The sequence below is a fragment of the Biomphalaria glabrata genome, chromosome 9 (genome assembly GCF_947242115.1).
Source record: "Biomphalaria glabrata chromosome 9, xgBioGlab47.1, whole genome shotgun sequence".
Lineage (NCBI taxonomy): Eukaryota > Metazoa > Mollusca > Gastropoda > Planorbidae > Biomphalaria > Biomphalaria glabrata.
Genome location: NC_074719.1, coordinates 27,697,263 through 27,722,155, shown reverse-complemented (window position 1 = coordinate 27,722,155; position 24,893 = coordinate 27,697,263). Strand labels below are relative to the sequence as shown.

Genomic DNA, 24,893 nt, shown 5'->3' with positions numbered 1-24,893 from the left:
TTGTTATAGAATAGAATTCAAATCTCTGAACAAAAAATGTCGGAAGTTGGAGGAGAAAGTAAGTGAACCAATTAGATTCTGCTTCAATTGTTTTTGTATTTTTAGGATTGAAGCATAAATTGTGAGTTATGGTCTCAACATTTTTTATACAATAGAAAAAGGTAACTTGGAAAAGAATATTTGGGTTCAGAACTCATCTCAGTTGTTACTCTTGTAATGAAAAATTTCATATGAATTCTAAATTTTCCAAAACAAAGTCTTTCTTAAAATAACTCAGATAAATTGGTATGCAATTACATCAACTCTGTCGCCATATTTCACTTTTCTGTTTTAAAACGTCATGTTTTCGTTTGGAAAGGGGAGAGGGCGGTAGAGTGAAAACGTTAATCCTCGCTCCTTTTTATAATTTCTGCTAATTATTGCATTTGGCATAAAAAAGGGGGTGGGGTGACTCGATAAAAGAATTTAATTTATAGCATATTAAATTATATTAGTGACATTTTTTTTTTAATTTTATGTTTCTTAACTAAAATATAAAAAGAAAAAAAGTATTGGTTTGTCCGATGGGCGGAGGGCGATTGTATGTATCGCCCCTCCCACCTGGTACAACCTTTTTTATTTTACATTTACTAATGATAAAATTTGAGATCAGAGTCCGTGTGCGAGATAATATAACAATTGGTTGAAACATCAATATGCAGCTTATATTATATAGATATTTTGTTCACATACTATATTCTCCATAAAAATAGGACCGCCCCCCGCATTCAGAGGGCTAGAGTGGGGAGGGCAGCAGAAGCAATCGCCCTCCCCCATCGCACCGAATCAGCTAAGATACCAGAAGTATAGCGACATAATATAAAAATTATATAGTAATTCAACTAATTTTGTTCACAAACTATGATTTCTAAAGAAAAGTAGTACCGCCCCCCCCCCCACTCAAAGGGCTTAGGTGGGAAGGGCAGTAGACCCCCCACCTCACACAATCGGCTAACAGGGGAACGACATAATATAAAGATCAGTTAAAATATCATTAACAAGTTTTAATTATACTGATATTTAATTGATTCCGTTAACAAGGTGTGATTTCTACAAATAAATTGGACCGCCCCCCCCCCACCCGCAAGTTTATGGGGGGGGGGATTGATGCCATCGCCACCTCCCCATCCCACCAAAGCGGCCAACATATCAGAGGGGGGAGGAAAATAATCTAAAAATAGTTTGAAATATAAATAATTAGTATATATTGTTAACATAACTAATAAATTCGTATACAAATTGTGTGATTTCTTTACTAAAATGCGTCCTCCCCTCCCCTTTCTGGGGGGGGGCGATCGCCCACACACTCTTTATAACGTGTAGAAGCATTTTAAGTACTAAAAGGTCACTTTATATTACTACATGAATATTTTCAGTACTACATGTAGACCCAGTATTTCTGGAGCATATTTAGTCGTGGTAAGAAATAGATCTAGATAAACAAAGCTCAGCACATATTTATATGAATGATTAGATAAATTTAGAAATAGCTTGAGTTATAAATAAAAGATAAAGACGGTTATTAATAGATTTTACTAATGTATAGACTATTTTGTAGCATGATATACAAATGGGTTAGATAACAGAGAGATTTAAAAGCAACTGATGACCCTTGGTTAACCCCTGTATGATATTTACATGAAACGTTCAGTTTGCGCACTCAGAACTTTGGTTCTAAAGACAGAAGTCATGAATAGGATCTTGTTCTGTTCAACCAGATACACACACAGAATGTCAACAGATGAAACGTTCAGTTTGCGCACTCAGAACTTTGGTTCTAAAGACAGAAGTCATGAATAGGATCTTGTTCTGTTCAACCAGATACACACACAGAATGTCAACAGATAGAATGTCACCAAATATAATGTCATATTAGCAATGTAAACAGTCATTGACAACTGACAACACATGAATACATCGAACATTTGACCAAATAATTGTATCAATTAGTAGTAATTAATTTTTTTTACCAAGAGACAGAACTAAGACTAAGGGAGATAAGCCGTGTGCAGATAATTAGCCCGTCGGCTAAAATATTGAAACAGTACATAGCTATACTAGCATGATATGATCCGCGTTCTGCAGGCCTTAGTTTTGGTATTACCGATTTACTGGTATATCCAATCGCACAAATTATGTCTGTTTAGCGAATATCTACTAAAACTTAAATAATGATCGATTCAAAATAATTTATGTAATTGCACTTAATAAAAACTTTATTTTAAAAAATAAGAATTTTTATATTTAATTTGTCTAACTTTTGTATTTTTTATTTTCTAAAGATTTTTTTAGTCTAGATCTATGCTCTCTTGGGTTTCAAAAATGGCTTTTTCTGTATGCAATACATTCGAATATGACGTCATCTTCATTAAACGTGACAGTCTGTAGTAATTTTCATAAGCCTTCTGTGTCTGTCTGGTACTGCTGCAGTTTCTCTGTACGATGGTTTGTCAATAACTGGGACCCATTTCGTAGAGGGGAAATCATCATCATCAAACTCCATTTGAGTGAGGGCTTGAGAGGCTTAAATCTTCTCTTGCAAAAGCCCTGGACAGAAACCCTGCTGTATTGCGTAGTGCATACATGTCACCATACAGGTCGAGAATTTTTGGTTTCCCAGACCTGTCGAGACGTAGTTCTGAAAGTCTGGGGCAGTCAAACAGAATATGAGGCACGGTTGCCTCTTCTTCCCAGCAGTGGAGGCAGTCGAGGGAAAATAGCATTTGATCTCTGAAATTCATTTATTTCTTAAATTTAAATCTTAACATTCTTCAATCTTTCTCTTTCACATGTAGAAGTTTTGCTTTGTAGATTGTAAGATTGAAAAGAAAACCCGTCTGTTTATAAATGTACCGCTATGTGTTTACCAGTGAAGAGGCTTCTCACAAATGCCTCTATGCCTCTAAAGCTAAGTATAGCCGAGACATTTCCTATATTAAACTGTGTTCAAATATTCACTATGCAAACTGAAAGAAAATGTATATTGACCTCGCGAGCAAGTCCGTGAATCACTCTGTATTTTTCTAACTGTTAAAGATGATGAATTTTTTTTATCTCAAATCTTGTCGTGCTTAAATATCACGTTTTGAATCTGATTCGTATCTACCCAAATATCCTACATTTTGTTTCCATTTACGAGGAGATGAATCACATAACTAGAACAGCGAGCTCTGCTCCATGGGACTCAAAGTTTGGAGTTTCTTATTCAAGGCTGAAATGTATTTTATGTTATGGTCCTGTTCCAGAGTAGTTGCCCGAGGTTCATATATCTAAAGGAGATTGTTTAGACCAGAAATAATTGAAGTTTTTCTAAGTTTTTCTGATTATCTGTAGACAAACAAAGAATTTCTGTTAGCGGTGAACATTTGTTAGCACTAAATCATAAGTCAAAATATTAGTTAGTACTAGGTCCCAAGTCAAAATATTAGTTAGTACTAGGTCCCAAGTCAAAATATTAGTTAGTACTAGGTCCCAAGTCAAAATATTAGTTAGTACTAGGTCCCAAGTCAAAATATTAGTTAGTACTAGGTCCCAAGTCAAAATATTAGTTAGTACTAGGTCCTCAGAGAATTTTTACCTTTACAATCATTCCATTTACAGACAAAAATCGATAATCGATCTGTGCATGTATGTGTATGTGTGAATGTATGTGTGTGTATGTATGTGTGTGTACGTATGTATCCAAATTAAGAACTTGATTCTCGATTCTCTACGGTTTTAAATAGTAGATCTAGTAAATATTCGTCACTGAAATGATTGCATGAATGTAATATAAGAATGACTGTTCCTGAATTTATGAGTCAAGGTCACGTTTTCTGGAACTGACCGCTCCTGTCACTCTGTCTGGAGGTCATCCTAGTTCAAACAATGACCCAGTCTGATCTATATCATACAAGATAGCACTGTCTGGCGGTCCCAAAGCAGGATTGAATCATGTCACTTGTTCCTAATGACATCTGATGGGCAGCTAGGCAGTGATACATGTCTGACAGACCGAAGGGCTGGATTCCGTGATTCCTCTTTGAGATGGGCTTAGTCTGATCTGATTGGGTCTTTCCAAATATTGACCTATTGCTGCATGGGTGATGATTGCTATATTTATAATGTTACATTAGGAAAGAGGCTGTTAAGAGGGAGATTCTGATCAGGTTATTGGGGGCTGGGATTTCAAAAGTTTGACTATGTTTAGAAATGTTTAGAACCAAATAGAAGCTACCGAACTGGACTAGAGAGAAGATACCAGAAACAAACTAAATAGAACATAAGATGGGATAAGATAAAAAAAATATCTTATTAAACTAGATGTAAATCAAACCAAATTAAATCAGCCAAGAAAACCAACGACTTGGCAGAACTTCATGGTCATCTATTTACATGCATAACTGGATTGACCTAGGGACACGTCTACGACGTAGTCATTTCATTTTTGGAAGTAACGTCTGTATTTAGTAAGATAAGATGAGTTACAGGCAGACGTCGTTATTTTTCTAAATCGAATCTTATGTTAGATATATATATATACATTTATATAATACATTCCATTACATAGTAATAGTAACTGTATACTTTACCGTGATAAAAACCCAATTATGTTTTCGATGATATCCGACTTATATACATACTAAATATATTTGTTCACAATTAAAAGGAAGTAAACTTTTTGTTAAAATCTCTGTAGCTTGTATACAGAACACATTTATTTTACTCATGCGTCTATTTTTTAAAACATTGTTTTAGAGACAAACAAAAACTTTGCATGAATAGTTTTAAAATAGGCTCGGCTATTGTTCCCTTGAAAATTGTCTCTTCAGTCTTTTGAACAATTAATAGTGAATAGTTGTAACATTGGTGTATTTTATGGAACAAACAACTGCTTGCATGTTTACCTTTTTACAATTAAATGATTGGCTTTCAGAAAAGAAAATGTAACCGGTGCATCAGAACTTTGAAAGTTTTAAAATATTATGATCTAGGATTTTCAATATTTTAATAATTTCTGTGATCCAAATGGGACGGACAGACCACACAAAACTAATAGCGGCTATTCCTCATTCGCGGGCTGCTAAAATTGCTGGATTATCAAGTATTTCTCTAGGTGGTCAAAATATCTGTATAGGTCTGGCCTCTGTAGAAGTACAGTGTCGTTATATGTTGTCATCTATGAGGGTCTGTGGTTACATTTGAAAAGAATCCGACAATCTCTTCAATACTTAATTGATGACTCTATAGAATGATATCATTTTGTCCATGCAGCTCTTGAGATCAACGATTGCTCTGTATATATCAGACAAGTTTGTAATAAACATTTATTAAAGACTGAGCGATACTCAATGCAGTTCATTCTAAAGGTCGTACATTGTAATGTATTTCTAACCTCCACTGCTTCACACGGGACACTGTCCTCCATGTATTTCTAACCTCCACTGCTTCACACGGGACACTGTCCTCCATGTATTTCTAACCTCCACTGCTTCACACGGGACACTGTCCTCCATGTATTGTTCAGGCGAGCGGTGAAAGTGTTTTCCTATCTTCAGAGAACCTCCTGACATAACGTCGATATTCCCCCCGCTCGGATGATCTATGAGAAAACTACAATTGATATTTCTGCTGGAGATTTGATCAACTCAAGAAATACAGACCTTTTTTGTTGTGAAGATCAGTTTGGTACATGTGTCTCTGGATGTGATTTTATGATTTTATGTTGGGTCTCGCTTCTGTCTCTTTCCTGACTCTCTTCTTGCTCTACTTTGCTGTGATGGCATTGGCTTGGAAGGACTTTGAGTTGTTACGTTTAGTTTGTGACTTATTAACCATTGGTTCTGGGAAGACTTATAATACACTAATACATATCTGTTCAATGAACCCTTTAGAAACCAAGCAGCTAGAGAATGGTTGTGTCCCTGCACTAAATGTAAACTAGTGGAAACCAATCAGGAACTCTCTCGTTCCACATTACCTATGGCTCATTCATGTCCAGCTCTAACGTGACGGACATTGTCCACTCTCGTGAATTGATGTGTGACTTTGATTAATATAAACAAAACGTGAAGGTCCTATGTGCTCTGTTGACTTGATGTAGTTGACTTGATGTAGTTGACTTGATGTAGTTGACTTGATGTAGTTGACTTGATGTAGTTGACTTGATGTAGTTGACTTGATGTAGTTGACTTGATGTAGTTGATTTGATGTAATTGACTTAATGTAGTTGACTTGATGTAATTGACTTGATGTAGTTGACTTGATGTAGTTGACTTGATGTGGTTGACTTGATGTAATTGACTTGATGTAGTTGACTTGATGTAGTTGACTTGATGTAGTTGACTTGATGTAATTGACTTGATGTAGTTGACTTGATGTAATTGACTTGATGTAGTTGACTTGATTTAGTTAATTTTATGTAGTTGACTTGATGTAGTTGACTAGATGTAATTGACTAGATGTAATTGACCTGATGTTATTGACTTGATGTTGTTGACTTGATGTAGTGGTCTTGATGTAATTGACTTGATGTAGTTGACTTGATTTAGTTGATTTGATTTAGTTCTAGACGGATTCAGATCTGGCTTTAGTTAAGTGATTGAAACATGTAGTCACGTGTTAAGCACAATGATTGCTTGACTATAGAAGATATTTGTATTCATGACAAGTAAATTTTTTTTTTCCATTTTCTAGAATTTCTTTCTACTCGTTGCATTTTTATTTCTACTTCCTGCAGATACTCAAACTTAAAATATCTAAATAGCAATTAAAAAAAAACAAAACTTTAAAGATATGGAAAACATTGGCTTTGTTGTGACAATTGATTATTTCGTCAAGTGTGACACAAAATATCGGCCAAGTTGAACACAGACAGTCCAGTGTGACCGACATTTATAGACACGATTGCTTTATTGACCAGGAATAATGTTTTTAATTTACTAAATTTAGACACCATTATTTAGTGATACAAAGATAACTCCAACTGTTCTTAACAAAGTTAGTCTTTACTAATCAGCTATACATATCATAAGTCAAGTGCAACTTTCTTAGCTTGCAATTCTGTGCACTGGAATAAAACTTATCTTATCTTATCTTATAAAATACAGACGTTACTTCAAAAAAAGAAGATGATTACATTCTACGTGTCATGCATCTAGTCATGCATGTTAACCAATGACTTAAAATCTGCCAAGTCACTGGTTTTCCTGGCTAGCTCAGGCAATCCATTCCATGCTCTAATAGCACTAGGGAAGAAGGAGTATTTGTACAAATTTGTCCTAGCATATGGGACGAGGAAGGTGCCTTTATCTTTGTGTCTTTCAGAGTATTTTATTAGACTTTGTTTTTATTTTTGAAGATTATGGTTCAGTGTTTATGTATAATTGCTACTATACTTCTAAGTTTTCTCTCCTGAAGGCTTTCTAAATTTAGTTATTTTACTCAAGGTGTTACTCTAGTCCAATGTGACTATGTCAATGTCAATGACGTAATACTATAACTTGATCACAACTTCGTGACGTCAGTCTTAATAACTCTGGTCTTCTGCTTCTCTTTACGATGCTGCTCTAAGCTTGCAATGGTCTCTCCAAACCACACGGCCTTTTTTTTCTTTATCAATGACTTCCACTTGTTGTTGAGCCGAGAACCTTTTTTTTTAAAGGCCTTATCACGTGATCATACAAAGGAACACTTTTGCCTGGGCAATTACGAGGTTGTCACAAAAATAGCCGATAACTTTTTTTAATTATTGCAATACCTCTATTGACGTCACATCTTGATGGAGGGTTAGGGCAAGGGGTGGAGGGTTAGGGCAGGGGGTGGACCTTGGACTCGGATCCCAAAAATGTCTCGAACGATTGTCCTAGAAATGTAACAGTTGATGTATATCGCTGAGAAAACAAAACAAATATGAGCTCGTTGAACTCTACTTTGACCGTTATAATTTTTCAAAGTAATAAAAGAAATAAATATAAATTTGGCTAGAGAACTAGGTCTAGATCTAGATATTTTAATGTTCAGGTAAAGTTTGAGCATCATCTTCTAAGTCTAGACCTAAAGGCCTATCACTGGATTATTCTAAAGTGTAGTAGATATATACATTCACTGAACCAGGAGTCGGGGAGATGGACGGTGGACGGGAAGAAAATGTTTCATTGTTTTTAATCTGGCATTCATTGGTTAGTACCATAAGTTGTAGAAAAGAAGTCTTTTTTCAAAAAATGTCTCTATTTTTTCTTCTTGTTTTAAGACTTTACTTCGACGTTTCTAACAGAGTCAAATACCTTAAGGTCATTTTAATAAGATACATCATTTCTAGAACCCTGCACCTGCAACCTCCACATCTCACCCTAGTTCTGAAATGTGTTTTTATCACGAGGCACAAAACTTAGCCTCGACAACTTTAAACTTGCGCCAGCTTCATTTTGGACTATTTGTACAAACGAAAATTGAGATATTAGCTTTATATATATCTATATCTATATCTAATATTGATACGTTAGCATTTCTCATGTCATCGTCAAAGATGTAGTGTTTAAATGATTTCATTAATAAAAAGAACAAAGATAGCATATATGAGATATGAAATATGATGATTTTCATCCAGATAGATGACTCTGCAGCCTTGTAAGTATTATCATGGTGGTAGCATGCAACAGACATATTATTCAACTCGTCAAAATAAAATCAAAGCGAGACCTCCATACTATACTCGGCGACCTCCATACCTGGCGACCTACATTCGAGTAATTCGTGTGTCGATATCAGAATGGCGTCATAATTGAAGGCATCGTCTGTCGCTCGCCACAAATGATAGGTTCATACTTTGTATGTGTGTGTGTGTCTATGTATGACTACGTTGTCTTGTAGACACTGTCTATTTGTAGATCGGCCTGTCAACACCAGGATGTTTGATTCATTTCCCGACTATTTATAGAATGAACAGATTTGTCTTTTTTTTCTTCTCCAAACTCAATACTGTTTTATGGAGTACAGATTGTACACTAGCCTATAAATCTTTCATTTTGTATTCAAAGCAAGTTTTATTAGAGCTGTTTGTCTATCTCCTTATCAATAGCTTCGACTCAAAAGTGATCAATACACATTTGTCATTGACTGTAAAGGATTAGCAAGGTACAAGGGAGGGGGGTCACTCTGGAAGCCATTTACTTTGGAGCTTACAATGATATGAAGAGAAGGAATTGTGGTCTTGAACCATTGAACAGTTATGAAATATTTTCTTCTATGCACTAGCATGACTCTATCCTGGATCAGACGAAATGAACCAAACAAGACTTTAGACTTGTTCAAAGAGAACGCGCTGTGGAGATCTACTGGAGGTCAGAAGAACTTCAGGTCATTCAGGTCTACAGGTCATTCAGTACTATGATACTCAGATATATGGAATTATGAAATAAAACACAGTTTGATATAAATACCGTAGAGGAAAAAAAAAGCAGGCTGAAAAGACTTGTCCTGGATCGCCGATGACAAACATCCCAAGAGTAAAAAAAAATATTTCAGAGCACAGCTTGTAGCCGTTAAGGTTTATCAAGGATTGGCCTCTTTTGCCGCATGAGGGGTGGGGGGGGGGAGGGTGTCCGCGTTGGACAGAGAAATAATCGTCTCTCAGGACATGAACTGGCTCAGAGAAATGACACAGAGAAAGGCCACAGAGAAAGGCCACAGAAAGGCCACAGAGAAAGGCCACAGAGAAAGGCCACAGAGAAAGGCCACAGAGAAAAGCCACAGAGAAAGGCCACAGAGAAAGGCCACAGAGAAAGGCCACAGAGAAAGGCCACAGAGAAAGGCCACAGAGAAAGGCCACAGAGAAAGGCCACAGAGAAAGGCCACAGAGAAAGGCCACAGAACAATGACATTGAGATCATTCTTTCGATTTCTATTTGCATGCCCCTTAGACCAAACGTTTTTGACACACCACACTGTTCATTGGTAGAGATATGTCACGTGACTTTATTGAATGTCCTACAAATGATAGTTTATTCTATTTCTTCTCTATTTCAGATTGATGGACAGTTCCAGACTAGTAGGCAGACACAACCACTGGCAAGTCACGTGATTCTGGACATATTGACCATGTGACTTTGTTAATTATTTCAATACTATAAGGATACTATGTGACGCAACGTATGGTGACCTTCACCCTTCCACAAGATGTACATCTTCACTCTTGTTTAGTCCCTGCACAATGGATGCAAGACGTTACTGGATATACTACAGTCAGATAATCCTTTTGTGGACGTCAATCATGCCAATGACGTCAACAGACCCCAATAACTCTTCCAAATGTTTCGGCTGTCGTCTGTATGACCTTTCACCCAAGAAAATGGATAATGACAAAAAGGTGAGCTTTTGTCGAAGTTTACGATGGATGGCTGCCTGATCGAGTGATAAGCATTCTCGACTGTCCCAGGTTCGAACCCCAACCCGCCGCCATCCTCCGCTGATCTCCGAGAGGTTTGACCTAATGCCGAGGAACAGTTAAAACATTGAAAACAAAACAAAAACAATGCTTTACATTTCTATCGCTAGAAACGTTTTTGGTTTAACATAATTTACATCTGATTAGCATAGGAAATATGGCCTCCTTTGTTTGAATGACACACGATCTCTTCATATCTTTGTGTTCACTTTGTGTGACATTAGCTTCCTTCGATTCTGTGAGGCTCTGGGACCTATTCTTTCATTTACATTTATTTACATTTTTAAACGTGTCAAAAGTTAATTAGAATGTAATTAAATGATGAGCAGTATGTAGTGCTACCTCAGCAGTTATAGCTGAAATACCTAGTGTTACCTTAGCAGTTCTAGCTGAAATATGATATGCTACCTTAGCAGTTCTAGCTGAAATATGTAATGCTACCTTAGCAGTCTAGCAGAAATATGTAGTGCTACCTTAGCAGTTTTAGCTAAATATGTTCAGAAACATATGCTTTCGTAAGTCTTAAATTTCTGTTTCTATGTTGATATGTACATGCCCCTGTTTTCAACTTGGTATTTATTAACAAAAGTCTGTCTCTCTTTTATATTTCTATACTTTTGTTGTTACTACTTAAGAAATAATGTCCTAATTGAACACTACATGTCGTAAAGTTCTCTGAATTATCTCTTGATCAAAACATGTCGTAAAGTTCTCTATATTATCTCTTGATCAAAACATGTCGTAAAGTTCTTTGAATTATCTCTTGATCAAAACATGTCGTAAAGTTCTCTGAATTATCTCTTGATCAAAACATGTTGTAAAGTTCTTTGAATTATCTCTTGATCAAAACATGTCGTAAAGTTCTTTGAATTATCTCTTGATCAAAACATGTAGTAAAGTTCTCTGAATTATCTCTTGATCAAAACATGTCGTAAAGTTCTTTGAATTATCTCTTGATCAAAACATGTCGTAAAGTTCTGTGAATTATCTCTTGATCAAAACATGTCGTAAAGTTCTTTGAATTATCTCTTGATCAAAACATGTCGTAAAGTTCTTTGAACTATCTCTTGATCAAAACATGTCGTAAAGTTCTTTGAATTATCTCTTGATCAAAACATGTCGTAAAGTTCTCTGAATTATCTCTTGATCAAAACATGTCGTAAAGTTCTTTGAATTATCTCTTGATCAAAACATGTCGTAAAGTTCTTTGAATTATCTCTTGATCAAAACATGTCGTAAAGTTCTCTGAATTATCTCTTGATCAAAACATGTCGTAAAGTTCTTTGAATTATCTCTTAATCAAAACATGTCGTAAAGTTCTTTGAAGTATCTCTTGATCAAAACATGTCGTAAAGTTCTTTGAATTATCTCTTGATCAAAACATGTCGTAAAGTTCTTTGAACTATCTCTTGATCAAAACATGTCGTAAAGTTCTTTGAATTATCTCTTGATCAAAACATGTCGTAAAGTTCTCTATATTATCTCTTGATCAAAACATGTCGTAAAGTTCTTTGAACTATCTCTTGATCAAAACATGTCGTAAAGTTCTCTATATTATCTCTTGATCAAAACATGTCGTAAAGTTCTCTGAATTATCTCTTGATCAAAACATGTCGTAAAGTTCTTTGAATTATCTCTTGATCAAAACATGTCGTAAAGTTCTTTGAATTATCTCTTGATCAAAACATGTCGTAAAGTTCTTTGAATTATCTCTTGATCAAAACATGTCGTAAAGTTCTTTGAATTATCTCTTGATCAAAACATGTCGTAAAGTTCTTTGAATTATCTCTTGATCAAAACATGTCGTAAAGTTCTCTGAACTATCTCTTGATCAAAACATGTCGTAAAGTTCTCTGAATTATCTCTTGATCAAAACATGTCGTAAAGTTCTTTGAATTATCTCTTGATCAAAACATGTCGTAAAGTTCTTTGAATTATCTCTTGATCAAAACATGTCGTAAAGTTCTTTGAACTATCTCTTGATCAAAACATGTCGTAAAGTTCTTTGAATTATCTCTTGATCAAAACATGTCGTAAAGTTCTCTATATTATCTCTTGATCAAAACATGTCGTAAAGTTCTTTGAACTATCTCTTGATCAAAACATGTCGTAAAGTTCTCTATATTATCTCTTGATCAAAACATGTCGTAAAGTTCTCTGAATTATCTCTTGATCAAAACATGTCGTAAAGTTCTTTGAATTATCTCTTGATCAAAACATGTCGTAAAGTTCTTTGAATTATCTCTTGATCAAAACATGTCGTAAAGTTCTTTGAATTATCTCTTGATCAAAACATGTCGTAAAGTTCTTTGAATTATCTCTTGATCAAAACATGTCGTAAAGTTCTCTGAATTATCTCTTGATCAAAACATGTCGTAAAGTTCTTTGAATTATCTCTTGATCAAAACATGTCGTAAAGTTCTCTATATTATCTCTTGATCAAAACATGTCGTAAAGTTCTCTGAATTATCTCTTAATCAAAACATGTCGTAAAGTTCTTTGAATTATCTCTTGATCAAAACATGTCGTGAAGTTCTCTGAGCTATCTCTTGATCAAAACATGTCGTAAAGTTCTTTAAATTATCTCTTGATCAAAACATGTCGTAAAGTTCTCTGAATTATCTCTTGATCAAAACATGTCGTAAAGTTCTTTGAATTATCTCTTGATCAAAACATGTCGTAAAGTTCTTTGAATTATCTCTTGATCAAAACATGTCGTAAAGTTCTTTGAATTATCTCTTGATCAAAACATGTCGTAAAGTTCTCTATATTATCTCTTGATCAAAACATGTCGTAAAGTTCTTTGAATTATCTCTTGATCAAAACATGTCGTAAAGTTCTCTATATTATCTCTTGATCAAAACATGTCGTAAAGTTCTTTGAACTATCTCTTGATCAAAACATGTCGTAAAGTTCTTTGAATTATCTCTTGATCAAAACATGTCGTAAAGTTCTTTGAATTATCTCTTGATCAAAACATGTCGTAAAGTTCTCTGAATTATCTCTTGATCAAAACATGTCGTAAAGTTCTCTGAATTATCTCTTGATCAAAACATGTCGTAAAGTTCTCTATATTATCTCTTGATCAAAACAGGTCGTAAAGTTCTTTGAATTATCTCTTGATCAAAACATGTCGTAAAGTTCTCTGAATTATCTCTTGATCAAAACATGTCGTAAAGTTCTCTGAATTATCTCTTGATCAAAACATGTCGTAAAGTTCTCTATATTATCTCTTGATCAAAACATGTCGTAAAGTTCTCTATATTATCTCTTGATCAAAACATGTCGTAAAGTTCTCTGAATTATCTCTTGATCAAAACATGTCGTAAAGTTCTCTATATTATCTCTTGATCAAAACATGTCGTAAAGTTCTCTGAATTATCTCTTGATCAAAACATGTCGTAAAGTTCTTTGAATTATCTCTTGATCAAAACATGTCGTAAAGTTCTTTGAATTATCTCTTGATCAAAACATGTCGTAAAGTTCTTTGAATTATCTCTTGATCAAAACATGTCGTAAAGTTCTTTGAATTATCTCTTGATCAAAACATGTCGTAAAGTTCTTTGAATTATCTCTTGATCAAAACATGTCGTAAAGTTCTCTATATTATCTCGTGATCAAAACATGTCGTAAAGTTCTTTGAATTATCTCTTGATCAAAACATGTCGTAAAGTTCTTTGAATTATCTCTTGATCAAAACATGTCGTAAAGTTCTTTGAATTATCTCTTGATCAAAACATGTCGTAAAGTTCTTTGAATTATCTCTTGATCAAAACATGTCGTAAAGTTCTTTGAATTATCTCTTGACCAAAACATGTCGTAAAGTTCTTTGAATTATCTCTTGATCAAAACATGTCGTAAAGTTCTTTGAATTATCTCTTGATCAAAACATGTCGTAAAGTTCTTTGAATTATCTCTTGATCAAAACATGTCGTAAAGTTCTTTGAATTATCTCTTGATCAAAACATGTCGTAAAGTTCTCTGAATTATCTCTTGATCAAAACATGTCGTAAAGTTCTTTGAATTATCTCTTGACCAAAACATGTCGTAAAGTTCTTTGAATTATCTCTTGATCAAAACATGTCGTAAAGTTCTCTGAATTATCTCTTGATCAAAACATGTCGTAAAGTTCTTTGAATTATCTCTTGATCAAAACATGTCGTAAAGTTCTCTGAATTATCTCTTGATCAAAACATGTCGTAAAGTTCTTTGAATTATCTCTTGATCAAAACATGTCGTAAAGTTCTTTGAATTATCTCTTGATCAAAACATGTCGTAAAGTTCTTTGAATTATCTCTTGATCAAAACATGTCGTAAAGTTCTTTGAATTATCTCTTGATCAAAACATGTCGTAAAGTTCTTTGAATTATCTCTTGATCAAAACATGTCGTAAAGTTCTCTGAATTATCTCTTGATCAAAACATGTCGTAAAGTTCTTTGAATTATCTCTTGACCAAAACATGTCGTAAAGTTCTTTGAATTATCTCTTGATCAAAACATGTCGTAAAGTTCTCTGAATTATCTCTTGATCAAAACATGTCGTAAAGTTCTTTGAATTATCTCTTGATCAAAACATGTCGTAAAGTTCTCTGAATTATCTCTTGATCAAAACATGTCGTAAAGTTCTCTATATTATCTCTTGATCAAAACATGTCGTAAAGTTCTTTAAATTATCTCTTGATCAAAACATGTCGTAAAGTTCTCTGAGCTATCTCTTGATCAAAATATGTCGTAAAGTTCTCTGAATTATCTCTTGATCAAAACATGTCGTAAAGTTCTCTGAATTATCTCTTGATCAAAACATGTCGTAAAGTTCTCTGAGCTATCTCTTGATCAAAACATGTCGTAAAGTTCTCTATATTATCTCTTGATCAAAACATGTCGTAAAGTTCTCTGAATTATCTCTTGATCAAAACATGTCGTAAAGTTCTCTGAATTATCTCTTGATCAAAACATGTCGTAAAGTTCTCTGAGCTATCTCTTGATCAAAACATGTCGTAAAGTTCTCTATATTATCTCTTGATCAAAACATGTCGTAAAGTTCTGTATATTATCTCTTGATCAAAACATGTCGTAAAGTTCTTTGAATTATCTCTTGATCAAAACATGTAGTAAAGTTCTCTATATTATCTCTTGATCAAAACATGTTGTAAAGTTCTTTGAATTATCTCTTGATCAAAACATGTCGTAAAGTTCTTTGAATTATCTCTTGATCAAAACATGTCGTAAAGTTCTTTGAATTATCTCTTGATCAAAACATGTCGTAAAGTTCTCTGAATTATCTCTTGATCAAAACATGTCGTAAAGTTCTTTGAATTATCTCTTGATCAAAACATGTCGTAAAGTTCTCTGAATTATCTCTTGATCAAAACATGTCGTAAAGTTCTTTGAATTATCTCTTGATCAAAACATGTCGTAAAGTTCTTTGAATTATCTCTTGATCAAAACATGTCGTAAAGTTCTCTATATTATCTCTTGATCAAAACATGTCGTAAAGTTCTTTGAATTATCTCTTGATCAAAACATGTCGTAAAGTTCTTTGAATTATCTCTTGATCAAAACATGTCGTAAAGTTCTTTGAAGTATCTCTTGATCAAAACATGTCGTAAAGTTCTTTGAATTATCTCTTGATCAAAACATGTCGTAAAGTTCTTTGAATTATCTCTTGATCAAAACATGTCGTAAAGTTCTTTGAATTATCTCTTGATCAAAACATGTCGTAAAGTTCTTTGAATTATCTCTAGATCAAAACATGTCGTAAAGTTCTCTATATTATCTCTTGATCAAAACATGTCGTAAAGTTCTCTATATTATCTCTTGATCAAAACATGTCGTAAAGTTCTTTGAATTATCTCTTGATCAAAACATGTCGTAAAGTTCTTTGAACTATCTCTTGATCAAAACATGTCGTAAAGTTCTTTGAATTATCTCTTGATCAAAACATGTCGTAAAGTTCTTTGAATTATCTCTTGATCAAAACATGTCGTAAAGTTCTCTATATTATCTCTTGATCAAAACATGTCGTAAAGTTCTCTGAGCTATCTCTTGATCAAAACATGTCGTAAAGTTCTTTGAATTATCTCTTGATCAAAACATGTCGTAAAGTTCTCTATATTATCTCTTGATCAAAACATGTCGTAAAGTTCTCTATATTATCTCTTGATCAAAACATGTCGTAAAGTTCTTTGAATTATCTCTTGATCAAAACATGTCGTAAAGTTCTTTGAACTATCTCTTGATCAAAACATGTCGTAAAGTTCTTTGAATTATCTCTTGATCAAAACATGTCGTAAAGTTCTTTGAATTATCTCTTGATCAAAACATGTCGTAAAGTTCTTTGAATTATCTCTTGATCAAAACATGTCGTAAAGTTCTCTATATTATCTCTTGATCAAAACATGTCGTAAAGTTCTTTGAATTATCTCTTGATCAAAACATGTCGTAAAGTTCTCTGAATTATCTCTTGATCAAAACATGTCGTAAAGTTATTTGAATTATCTCTTGATCAAAACATGTCGTAAAGTTCTCTATATTATCTCTTGATCAAAACATGTCGTAAAGTTCTCTGAATTATCTCTTGATCAAAACATGTCGTAAAGTTCTCTGAATTATCTCTTGATCAAAACATGTCGTAAAGTTCTCTGAATTATCTCTTGATCAAAACATGTCGTAAAGTTCTTTGAATTATCTCTTGATCAAAACATGTCGTAAAGTTCTTTGAATTATCTCTTGATCAAAACATGTCGTAAAGTTCTCTGAATTATCTCTTGATCAAAACATGTCGTAAAGTTCTTTGAATTATCTCTTGATCAAAACATGTCGTAAAGTTCTCTGAATTATCTCTTGATCAAAACATGTCGTAAAGTTCTCTGAATTATCTCTTGATCAAAACATGTCGTAAAGTTCTTTGAATTATCTCTTGATCAAAACATGTCGTAAAGTTCTTTGAATTATCTCTTGATCAAAACATGTCGTAAAGTTCTTTGAGTTATCTCTTGATCAAAACATGTCGTAAAGTTCTTTGAATTATCTCTTGATCAAAACATGTCGTAAAGTTCTTTAAATTATCTCTTGATCAAAACATGTCGTAAAGTTCTCTGAACTATCTCTTGATCAAAACATGTCATAAAGTTCTTTGAATTATCTCTTGATCAAAACATGTCGTAAAGTTCTCTATATTATCTCTTGATCAAAACATGTCGTAAAGTTCTTTGAATTATCTCTTGATCAAAACATGTCGTAAAGTTCTCTGAATTATCTCTTGATCAAAACATGTCGTAAAGTTCTTTGAATTATCTCTTGATCAAAACATGTCGTAAAGTTCTTTGAATTATCTCTTGATCAAAACATGTCGTAAAGTTCTTTGAATTATCTCTTGATCAAAACATGTCGTAAAGTTCTTTGAACTATCTCTTGATCAAAACATGTCGTAAAGTTCTTTGAATTATCTCTTGATCAAAACATGTCGTAAAGTTCTTTGAATTATCTCTTGATCAAAACATGTCGTAAAGTTCTCTATATTATCTCTTGATCAAAACATGTCGTAAAGTTCTCTGAGCTATCTCTTGATCAAAACATGTCGTAAAGTTCTTTGAATTATCTCTTGATCAAAACATGTCGTAAAGTTCTCTATATTATCTCTTGATCAAAACATGTCGTAAAGTTCTCTATATTATCTCTTGATCAAAACATGTCGTAAAGTTCTTTGAATTATCTCTTGATCAAAACATGTCGTAAAGTTCTTTGAACTATCTCTTGATCAAAACATGTCGTAAAGTTCTCTGAATTATCTCTTGATCAAAACATGTCGTAAAGTTCTTTGAATTATCTCTTGATCAAAACATGTCGTAAAGTTCTTTGAATTATCTCTTGATCAAAACATGTCATAAAGTTCTCTGAATTATCTCTTGATCAAAACATGTCGTAAAGTTCTCTGAATTATCTCTTGATCAAAACATGTCGTAAAGTTCTCTGAATTATCTCTTGATCAAACATGTCGTAAAGTTCTCTATATTATCTCTTGATCAAAACATGTCGTAAAGTTCTCTGAATTATCTCTTGATCAAAACATGTCGTAAAGTTCTCTATATTATCTCTTGATAAAAACATGTCGTAAAGTTCTTTGAATTATCTCTTGATCAAAACATGTCGTAAAGTTCTCTATATTATCTCTTGATCAAAACATGTCGTAAAGTTCTCTGAATTATCTCTTGATCAAAACATGTCGTAAAGTTCTCTGAATATCTCTTGATCAAAACATGTAGTAAAGTTCTCTATATTATCTCTTGATCAAAACATGTCGTAAAGTTCTCTGAATTATCTCTTGATCAAAACATGTCGTAAAGTTCTCTGAATTATCTCTAATTCAAAACATGTCGTAAAGTTCTTTGAATTATCTCTTGATCAAAACATGTCGTAAAGTTTTTTTGAATTATCTCTTGATCAAAACATGTCGTAAAGTTCTCTGAATTATCTCTTGATCAAAACATGTCGTAAAGTTCTCTGAATTATCTCTAGATCAAAACATGTCGTAAAGTTCTCTGAATTATCTCTTGATCAAAACATGTCGTAAAGTTCTTTGAATTATCTCTTGATCAAAACATGTCGTAAAGTTCTTTGAATTATCTCTTGATCAAAACATGTCGTAAATTCTTTGAATTATCTCTTAATCAAAACATGTCGTAAAGTTCTCTGAATTATCTCTTGATCAAAACATGTCGTAAAGTTCTTTGAACTATCTCTTGATCAAAACATGTCGTAAAGTTCTCTGAATTATCTCTTGATCAAAACATGTCGTAAAGTTCTTTGAATTATCTCTTGATCAAAACATGTCGTAAATTCTTTGAATTATCTCTTAATCAAAACATGTCGTAAAGTTCTCTGAATTATCTCTTGATCAAAACATGTCGTAAAGTTCTTTGAACTATCTCTTGATCAAAACATGTCGTAAAGTTCTCTGAATTATCTCTTGATCAAAACATGTCGTAAAGTTCTTTGAATTATCTCTTGATCAAAACATGTCGTAAAGTTCTCTGAATTATCTCTTGATCAAAACATGTCGTAAAGTTCTCTGAATTATCTCTTGATCAAAACATGTCGTAAAGTTCTCTGAATTATCTCTTGATCAAAACATGTCGTAAAGTTCTTTGAATTATCTCTTGATCAAAACATGTCGTAAAGTTCTTTGAATTATCTCTTGATCAAAACATGTCGTAAAGTTCTCTGAATTATCTCTTGATCAAAACATGTCGTAAAGTTCTCTATATTATCTCTTGATCAAAACATGTCGTAAAGTTCTTTGAATTATCTCTTGAACAAAACATGTCGTTAAGTTCTTTGAACTATCTCTTGATCAAAACATGTCGTAAAGTTCTTTGAATTATCTCTTGATCAAAACATGTCGTAAAGTTCTTTGAATTATCTCTTGATCAAAACATGTCGTAAAGTTCTCTGAACTATCTCTTGATCAAAACATGTCGTAAAGTTCTCTGAATTATCTCTTGATCAAAACATGTCGTAAAGTTCTTTGAATTATCTCTTGATCAAAACATTTCGTAAAGTTCTCTATATTATCTCTTGATCAAAACATGTCGTAAAGTTCTTTGAATTATCTCTTGATCAAAACATGTCGTAAAGTTCTCTGAATTATCTCTTGATCAAAACATGTCGTAAAGTTCTCTGAATTATCTCTTGATCAAAACATGTCGTAAAGTTCTTTGAATTATCTCTTGATCAAAACCTGTCGTAAAGTTCTCTATATTATCTCTTGATCAAAACATGTCGTAAAGTTCTTTGAATTATCTCTTGATCAAAACATGTCGTAAAGTTCTTTGAATTATCTCTTGACCAAAACATGTCGTAAAGTTCTTTGAATTATCTCTTGATCAAAACATGTCGTAAAGTTCTCTATATTATCTCTTGATCAAAACATGTCGTAAAGTTCTTTGAATTATCTCTTGATCAAAACATGTCGTAAAGTTCTTTGAATTATCTCTTGATCAAAACATGTCGTAAAGTTCTCTGAACTATCTCTTGATTAAAACATGTCGTAAAGTTCTCTGAATTATCTCTTGATCAAAACATGTCGTAAAGATTTTTGAATTATCTCTTGATTAAAACATGTCGTAAAGTTCTTTAAATTATCTCTTGATCAAAACATGTCGTAAAGTTCTTTAAATTATCTCTTGATCAAAACATGTCGTAAAGTTCTCTGAATTATCTCTTGATCAAAACATGTCGTAAAGTTCTCTGAGCTATCTCTTGATCAAAACATGTCGTAAAGTTCTTTGAATTATCTCTTGATCAAAACATGTCGTAAAGTTCTCTGAATTATCTCTTGATCAAAACATGTCGTAAAGTTCTTTGAATTATCTCTTGATCAAAACATGTCGTAAAGTTCTTTGAATTATCTCTTGATCAAAACATTTCGTAAAGTTCTCTATATTATCTCTTGATCAAAACATGTCGTAAAGTTCTTTGAATTATCTCTTGATCAAAACATGTCGTAAAGTTCTCTGAATTATCTCTTGATCAAAACATGTCGTAAAGTTCTTTGAGTTATCTCTTGATCAAAACATGTCGTAAAGTTCTTTGAATTATCTCTTGATCAAAACATGTCGTAAAGTTCTTTGAATTATCTCTTGATCAAAACATGTCGTAAAGTTCTTTGAATTATCTCTTGATCAAAACATGTCGTAAAGTTCTTTGAATTATCTCTTGATCAAAACCTGTCGTAAAGTTCTCTATATTATCTCTTGATCAAAACATGTCGTAAAGTTCTTTGAATTATCTCTTGATCAAAACATGTCGTAAAGTTCTTTGAATTATCTCTTGACCAAAACATGTCGTAAAGTTCTTTGAATTATCTCTTGATCAAAACATGTCGTAAAGTTCTCTATATTATCTCTTGATCAAAACATGTCGTAAAGTTCTTTGAATTATCTCTTGATCAAAACATGTCGTAAAGTTCTCTGAATTATCTCTTGATCAAAACATGTCGTAAAGTTCTCTGAATTATCTCTTGATCAAAACATGTCGTAAAGTTCTCTATATTATCTCTTGATCAAAACATGTCGTAAAGTTCTCTGAATTATCTCTTGATCAAAACATGTCGTAAAGTTCTTTGAATTATCTCTTGATCAAAACATGTCGTAAAGTTCTTTGAATTATCTCTTGATCAAAACATGTCGTAAAGTTCTTTGAATTATCTCTTGATCAAAACATGTCGTAAAGTTCTCTGAATTATCTCTTGATCAAAACATGTCGTAAAGTTCTCTATATTATCTCTTGATCAAAACATGTCGTAAAGTTCTTTGAATTATCTCTTGATCAAAACATGTCGTAAAGTTCTCTATATTATCTCTTGATCAAAACATGTCGTAAAGTTCTCTGAATTATCTCTTGATCAAAACATGTCGTAAAGTTCTCTGAATTATCTCTTGATCAAAACATGTCGTAAAGTTCTCTGAATTATCTCTTGATCAAAACATGTCGTAAAGTTCTCTATATTATCTCTTGATCAAAACATGTCGTAAAGTTCTCTGAATTGATCAAAACATGTCGTAAAGTTCTCTGAATTATCTCTTGATCAAAACGTGTCGTAAAGTTCTTTGAATTATCTCTTGATCAAAACATGTCGTAAAGTTCTTTGAATTATCTCTTGATCAAAACATGTCGTAAAGTTCTTTGAACTATCTCTTGATCAAAACATGTCGTAAAGTTCTCTGAATTATCTCTTGATCAAAACATGTCGTAAAGTTCTCTGAATTATCTCTTGATCAAAACATGTCGTAAAGTTCTTTGAATTATCTCTTGATCAAAACAGGTCGTAAAGTTCTTTGAATTATCTCTTGATCAAAACATGTCGTAAAGTTCTCTGAATTATCTCTTGATCAAAACAGGTCGTAAAGTTCTTTGAATTATCTCTTGATCAAAACATGTCGTAAAGTTCTTTGAATTATCTCTTGATCAAAATATGTCGTAAAGTTCTTTGAACTATCTCTTGATCAAAACATGTCGTAAAGTTCTTTGAATTATCTCTTGATCAAAACATGTCGTAAAGTTCTTTGAATTATCTCTTGATCAAAACATGTCGTAAAGTTCTCTGAACTATCTCTTGATCAAAACATGTCGTAAAGTTCTCTGAATTATCTCTTGATCAAAACATGTCGTAAAGTTCTTTGAATTATCTCTTGATCAAAACATGTCGTAAAGTTCTTTGAACTATCTCTTGATCAAAACATGTCGTAAAGTTCTTTGAATTATCTCTTGATCAAAACATGTCGTAAAGTTCTCTGAATTATCTCTTGATCAAAACATGTCGTAAAGTTCTTTGAATTATCTCTTGATCAAAACATGTCGTAAAGTTCTTTGAATTATCTCTTGATCAAAACATGTCGTAAAGTTCTCTGAATTATCTCTTGATCAAAACATGTCGTAAAGTTCTTTGAATTATCTCTTAATCAAAACATGTCGTAAAGTTCTTTGAAGTATCTCTTGATCAAAACATGTCGTAAAGTTCTTTGAATTATCTCTTGATCAAAACATGTCGTAAAGTTCTTTGAACTATCTCTTGATCAAAACATGTCGTAAAGTTCTTTGAATTATCTCTTGATCAAAACATGTCGTAAAGTTCTCTATATTATCTCTTGATCAAAACATGTCGTAAAGTTCTTTGAACTATCTCTTGATCAAAACATGTCGTAAAGTTCTCTATATTATCTCTTGATCAAAACATGTCGTAAAGTTCTCTGAATTATCTCTTGATCAAAACATGTCGTAAAGTTCTTTGAATTATCTCTTGATCAAAACATGTCGTAAAGTTCTTTGAATTATCTCTTGATCAAAACATGTCGTAAAGTTCTTTGAATTATCTCTTGATCAAAACATGTCGTAAAGTTCTTTGAATTATCTCTTGATCAAAACATGTCGTAAAGTTCTTTGAATTATCTCTTGATCAAAACATGTCGTAAAGTTCTCTGAACTATCTCTTGATCAAAACATGTCGTAAAGTTCTCTGAATTATCTCTTGATCAAAACATGTCGTAAAGTTCTTTGAATTATCTCTTGATCAAAACATGTCGTAAAGTTCTTTGAATTATCTCTTGATCAAAACATGTCGTAAAGTTCTTTGAACTATCTCTTGATCAAAACATGTCGTAAAGTTCTTTGAATTATCTCTTGATCAAAACATGTCGTAAAGTTCTCTATATTATCTCTTGATCAAAACATGTCGTAAAGTTCTTTGAACTATCTCTTGATCAAAACATGTCGTAAAGTTCTCTATATTATCTCTTGATCAAAACATGTCGTAAAGTTCTCTGAATTATCTCTTGATCAAAACATGTCGTAAAGTTCTTTGAATTATCTCTTGATCAAAACATGTCGTAAAGTTCTTTGAATTATCTCTTGATCAAAACATGTCGTAAAGTTCTTTGAATTATCTCTTGATCAAAACATGTCGTAAAGTTCTTTGAATTATCTCTTGATCAAAACATGTCGTAAAGTTCTCTGAATTATCTCTTGATCAAAACATGTCGTAAAGTTCTTTGAATTATCTCTTGATCAAAACATGTCGTAAAGTTCTCTATATTATCTCTTGATCAAAACATGTCGTAAAGTTCTCTGAATTATCTCTTAATCAAAACATGTCGTAAAGTTCTTTGAATTATCTCTTGATCAAAACATGTCGTGAAGTTCTCTGAGCTATCTCTTGATCAAAACATGTCGTAAAGTTCTTTAAATTATCTCTTGATCAAAACATGTCGTAAAGTTCTCTGAATTATCTCTTGATCAAAACATGTCGTAAAGTTCTTTGAATTATCTCTTGATCAAAACATGTCGTAAAGTTCTTTGAATTATCTCTTGATCAAAACATGTCGTAAAGTTCTTTGAATTATCTCTTGATCAAAACATGTCGTAAAGTTCTCTATATTATCTCTTGATCAAAACATGTCGTAAAGTTCTTTGAATTATCTCTTGATCAAAACATGTCGTAAAGTTCTCTATATTATCTCTTGATCAAAACATGTCGTAAAGTTCTTTGAACTATCTCTTGATCAAAACATGTCGTAAAGTTCTTTGAATTATCTCTTGATCAAAACATGTCGTAAAGTTCTTTGAATTATCTCTTGATCAAAACATGTCGTAAAGTTCTCTGAATTATCTCTTGATCAAAACATGTCGTAAAGTTCTCTGAATTATCTCTTGATCAAAACATGTCGTAAAGTTCTCTATATTATCTCTTGATCAAAACAGGTCGTAAAGTTCTTTGAATTATCTCTTGATCAAAACATGTCGTAAAGTTCTCTGAATTATCTCTTGATCAAAACATGTCGTAAAGTTCTCTGAATTATCTCTTGATCAAAACATGTCGTAAAGTTCTCTATATTATCTCTTGATCAAAACATGTCGTAAAGTTCTCTATATTATC

General features: G+C 32.7%; 1 protein-coding gene across 2 annotated transcripts in view; it reads left to right on the top strand.

The window, feature by feature from the left end:
• The window catches only part of LOC106059890 (CCN family member 1-like), a 208,481-nt gene that overhangs the window by 42,277 nt on the left and 141,311 nt on the right, over window positions 1–24,893 (top strand). For both annotated transcript variants that reach the window (XM_056041221.1, XM_056041219.1), the window contains exon 2: window positions 10,045–10,384. In XM_056041221.1, the coding sequence (XP_055897196.1) occupies window positions 10,229–10,384 (156 nt within the window). In that variant the 5' untranslated portion in view covers window positions 10,045–10,228. The remainder of the gene's footprint in view (window positions 1–10,044; window positions 10,385–24,893) is intronic.